This window comes from Ipomoea nil, unplaced genomic scaffold (assembly GCF_001879475.1).
Source record: "Ipomoea nil cultivar Tokyo-kokei standard unplaced genomic scaffold, Asagao_1.1 scaffold3377, whole genome shotgun sequence".
Taxonomy (NCBI): domain Eukaryota; kingdom Viridiplantae; phylum Streptophyta; class Magnoliopsida; order Solanales; family Convolvulaceae; genus Ipomoea; species Ipomoea nil.
Window position 1 is genome coordinate 8,253 of NW_017619805.1, and position 5,723 is coordinate 13,975.

Below are 5,723 nucleotides of genomic sequence, written 5' to 3' on the forward strand. Positions count from 1 at the left end.
GTTTTTGAATCGTACTTAAGACGCTATTCCTTTTTGAATCTAAACCGTTCATAAAGTGTTATTGGGATCATACGGCCGAGAAAATCGCCACTATCCCACTAGTCTGACAGGACAAAGACGTGCATTTAATGCACCTCTCAGCACTTGAGTGCTTTTCTCTCTCCTCATTAAATGAGGGAATGATCGTTTCAGATCTGCACACGTTCTTATCACATATCCATGATGATCAGTTACCTCTTGAGGAAGAGGAACCGCTGAGTTCTTTTTCGAAATTCGAATAAGTCTTCTTAATGGGCTGATTTAAGGACACCAACCCGGAGCTTTATAAACCCTGCTCAAACCTTCATTCCGTCTATTCTACAACTCTCAAAATACATCCCTTCCTCTCAAAGCTCTCTATAGTCAAGCTCTCTATCATCAATGGCGGCTCCTTCCGAAAATAACCCAGAGAACCCTGAACCCTCATCCACTCCAGTAATACCAAGTTTTCCCACGGAAGATATAGAGTTTATCAAGTCCAGAATTCCATTTATCGTAGGAGGAAGTATGTCGGACGAAGAAGGGTTTCGTAAGTATGTCTTGGATAAAGCCTTTGGAGAACGGATAATCGCTCTTTTGTTAGAAACAGGTTTATATGGTTTGATAACTCACCACTATGATGAGTGGTACCCTCTTGACGTTACTCGGTTTTATTTGAATGCGTATGTGGCTTCTGATTTCTCGAGCATAACTTCAAGAGTTAATAAACATCACATTGTGTTTACTGCTGAGGATATTCGATCAACTTTTGGGTTTCCCAGACGAGATGAGTCCTACAAATCCAACCTGATATATTATCATCTGGATCCGGAGGATTTCTATGAATCCATACGACACAAGGAGGCCCCTTCCAAAGATGAAATTTCCTGGCCCCTCAAGAAAAAATGGTTCCGGTTGGATCATGAGTTTGCAGTAGACATCTTCAACAAGATTGTGGACCACAAGACTTCTGCCACAGATGATGTCACAAGGGAAAAGCTGAAAATGCTGCACGCCTTCCTTCATGAGCATAAGGTTGATTGGTCCAAAATAGTATTCAACAACATCGCCCACACCATCACATACCATCGCAGGAGTCCTGGTGACATTACAAAGAAGATGGGCTTCGGTTTCATTATAAGCCATCTTCTTGCCACAAAAGGAGTGATTCTACGTGCTGGTGCTCCACCTGGTCAAAAGGTCTGTCACATGAAGCAAAAACCATCTGGATATGACAAACAGAAGGCGTTGGAATTGGGCATTCCTCTTGAACCCAATCTACCCAAAGGGAAGTCCAAACGAAAGTTAAAAACCCCCAAAGCAGACGAAGAAGCTCAACCAAAACCAAAACGGCAGAAACAAGAAAAATCCTCTTCTCGGGTTAAGACTCAAAAGACGGTCATCTCCCAACCAAAGACGAAAGGTGATCCTCCTCTCGAAACCTTGATCGTGCAGAACTCCTCTGAAGATGATGATGATCAACCTCTCACTCGTCTAAGCAAACGAAGTCGAATGAGACCTGCTCAAAACCGGGAACCCTTATCAAAAAGAGCAACATCACAGGGGGAAGACATCCCGAAAGTAGCTACCTCTGAGGGGGAACTGAAAACTTCTCTGCCCGAAAGAAGTCCCGTTGCTCACAAATCCATCAATCCGGATGCATCTCCTGTTCCTCATCCACAAGAACCTACGTTAGCAGAGCAACTCCTACGAGAGTTGACACAAGAACCTGCTACTGTAGAAATGGAGGAAAGATGTCAAAGTCTTCCACAAGAGCCGGGCTCTTCAGAAGACATCCCGAAAGCAGCCTCTGATGCTCCAAATGATGCTCAATCTCTTCCACAAGAACCTACTATTGCAGAGCAGGTAATTCTGACACAAGAACCTGCACTAGTAGACGAGATGACAGCTGCTCAAACATCATTTGTCCCGAAACCATCTGCTCGTCAATCTTCTCCAGACCGGTACACCCTCGATAAATCTCTCAGAGAATCGATTGAAAGAGATTACAATCGAGTTCTACAATGGCACAAGTGGCACACGGCACCTCTCAGAACCTTTCTCGAAACTTTTGAAGCCATGATCGATAAAGAAGAATTCGCACTTCAATGGCTTGAAACTCAGGACGTCACAAAGGCTGTGCGAATTGAGGAGATCCACCGAGTGTACTCTTATAGAATAACTCATCGATCTCTCGGGAAGGACAAAGCTCCCTTGGTAGTTCCTCTTCATAAACCTCCCATGGATCCAGTGACTGAAGCCGAATTGAAACAACTTCGCTACATCATGCTGCTATCCAAAATTAAAGCCAAAATGGCAGAAGATCATCCTCGAGATCCCAAAGGCAGTGCTAGTGGAATGAAAGATGTTCATGGCAACGAAATCGAAGAAGAGGATGAAGAAGAAAATGAAGACGAGAACAATGATGATGAAACAGAAGACGACAACAGTGGTACTGATGATACTGATGATGATGATAATGATGATAACAATAATCAAGAAGGAGGAGAAGGTGCTGAAGAAGAAGAACCAGAAGATAGCCACACTATATTGGTCGAAACGGACTATGCTAACTGTCCACAAAGACCACCTCTCTTGAAAATACCATCTGAAGACGAAGACTCGGATGAAGCATCCAGTAAAAATCCAGTTCACTCGTCTCGTGCTATCATTCCGCATCTGAACGAATCTGTACAACAATAACATAATCTTCCAGCTCATGAGGACAGAAAGGAAGCCTCACCTGAACATGGCCACTCGATGCATGGTGAAAATCCGGAAGCACCACATCATGATGAACACAGAAACTCTTCTCCAACACACATTGAGGACGATTCTATCGCTGAGTCCCCACGGACTATTATGAACCTCATGCGAGAAATTGTTCATTCAGCTGAACTGATTCACAAGCAATATCTCGCCCTAAGGGAGAAGGACACGAGAGTATTGAATGACCTGTGTCAAAAAGTCAATCTACTCCTTGATATACAATCTCAACCACAGCAACCGAATCCTCCTCACGACAAAACTCTTAAGCAATTGGTGAAAAGAGTTTCTGATCTTGAAGAGAGTTCAAACAAAGTCGCTAGGCAGCAACACGAGATTAAGCATTCTCATTACGGCCTCAAGGAACGTGTTGACCTAGCTTGTACCAAGATTGACACTTATCAAGACAATTCCTATCAACTTGGTGAATATGCTCTTCAAATTCTGGGATATGCTCAAGACATCCTGCTTGCAATCAGCCAAATCCCCTCTGTACCTCCTACTGCCTGCGCTAATGATGCCAAAAAGGGGGAAAATAGGAATGATGACAGAGATAAGGATGATGACAACCAACCAAGAAGGGATAACACGAAAGAAAGATCTTCGGAAAAGCGAGTCTCTCCTCACAAAGTCTCGGGTCACAAAAATCCCTCTCATCCACCTCCTAAGTCTCGTGGGCAGTCCCATGATCAAAGACGCCATGGTCGCACTCAAGACAGACCTCACAAGGCTCGACAATCTTTCGGCTCTGAAGCCAAATATTTCTTCACAGGACTGTCAAGAAGAGATCAAGAAAAACTAAGACAAAGGCTCATGAAAAATACCTCAGTCACCATGGATGGCATTGGAAACTTCGTGGACTATGTCCCATACGATGAAGGAAGCGGTAAGAGATTTGAAGGTTGCAACAATCCCATATGGTTGAAGAAGAAAGACAACCACACAAGGCAAAACTACATGAGCACTCAGAACGAAAGGATTCAAAGACAAAACAAGGAGTTGTGGGAAAAACACAATGAAGAGATCAGGAGAAGAGATGATGAAGCTAGAGAAAGAGAAAGGATTAAGAATCTCATCGAAGATCTATCAAATGTAACCAAAGACTCTCCTAATAATGTCACGTACAATGCAGCTTTCAAAGTGCATAAAGAGTCATGCAAGAGCTATCAAGAAGGAATGAATTCGTTTGAACTGATCTCCTGGTGGAAGTCTGGAATAGTGGAAGGCAACAACATTCGAGAAGCCTATAACAATTACACGAGTCTAAACATCAAAGGAGGATATGAAGAGCTCGTCAGAAGCAATCCAATCAGGACTTTCAGAGCAAGAATCAACGAGAAGATAGACTACGAGAGAACACAAAGAAGACAGAAAGAGAAGGACAATTAAGAAAGAAAGAAGGAAGCTCAGCAAAGGTTGAATCTTTTAGAAATGTAAGTTATCCTTTGTTTTGATTTCTTTTGACAGAGTTTTTGTAATGATTTTATCTGAATATCTATGTAACTCTCATTGTCACACATCTCGTGTCACTTGTCTGAGTTAAAAAGTCCTTGTCTTTATTCCTGCTGCTTCTTCGTAGAAAATACTTGTAAACTCTCGATAATGGCTGTGTTATTAATAGAAATATCCTTAAGGAGCACTTTTTCAGCCTTATAAGAAGAGTATAGGTTTTGGCATCATCAAAAAGGGGGAAATTGTTAGGAACCTTGTATTAGGATTTTGATGATACCAATGTAATGTAGAAAGTAGACCCCTAACTCTTACGTTTCTCTTGTATCGCTACTTTCGTTCTAGACGAAAGTTGCCATAACTCATATGTAATTCGTGTTAAGCTAGAACAAACACACGAAAAGAGTTATGAATAGAAGATAGGCTGATCAAGACGAAAGAAGACTCCACAGCAACGAAAGAAGGAGTTGTCATTAAGAAGACAGTTCTTTTCAAGACTATCCCAACAAGTATTCTTCTTCTCATCAACAAGAAGAATGTTCTACCTGTCTGATTTGACAACATCCTAGGACAATAAGGACCTCAACTCATGGGACACGCTCTCCAAAGAGCATTTAATGAAGCTGTACTATCTCTGGAGCTAAAAGACAAAAGCCATCAAGTCCTCCATACCTTCAACGGCTACATAGTACAAACCCATTAATGGAGCATTAAATGCATGAGGCTCCATGGTCCTTGTCCAACAGATAAAAGGTTCGAAAAATTCATCTCCCTCCAACGGATGAATTTTCATCACCTATATAAACCAACTATCTCTGGAGCTAAAAGACAAAAGCCATCAAGTCCTCCATACCTTCAACGGCTACATAGTACAAACCCATTAATGGAGCATTAAATGCATGAGGCTCCATGGTCCTTGTCCAACAGATAAAAGGTTCGAAAAATTCATCTCCCTCCAACGGATGAATTTTCATCACCTATATAAACCAACCTTCATCAACTAAGAAGGTGCTGGTTCATTATCACTCTACTCACTCACTTGCAAAAAGTCCTTGAAAAGTTAACAATCTCAAAGCTTTTTGCGAACCAGTCACTTAAGGTGTTAAGGCATTTGAAGTAGATCATCCATCACTGCCCTACATCTTGAAAGAAGTCTTGCACTCTTGAAGCAATCATCCCACACCATCAAGACTTCACAGTTGGAGGACTCAAGAAATACTTTCTTACCAACCTCAACTTAGAAGAAGAAGTTGATAGAGGCGGAGTAAACTCTCGGAGTTGAAAAACCTTCAAAGGCTGTCCGGCTTAGTGATCAAGGAAGTCTTTGTGTAATTGTACTAAAGAGTGATAGTGCAATCTTTCCAGCAGTTGTGGAAGAAGAGTGGAAGTAGGCAACGTTTGGCCGAACCACTATAAAATCTCGTCTCACTCTTCTCCTTACTTATTGCTTTATTTTACTGCTTGCATATCATCTTTTTCATCACTCCTCT

The 5,723-nt window shown here is 42.0% G+C and overlaps 1 protein-coding gene across 1 annotated transcript; it reads left to right on the plus strand.

Moving 5' to 3' along the window:
* Positions 1–1,920: 1,920 nt before the first annotated feature.
* Positions 1,921–2,721, plus strand: LOC109170877 (trigger factor-like). The gene has a single exon (XM_019320014.1). It carries the CDS (start codon positions 1,921–1,923, stop codon positions 2,719–2,721), a length of 801 nt encoding a protein of 266 aa, XP_019175559.1.
* Positions 2,722–5,723: the final 3,002 nt, after the last annotated feature.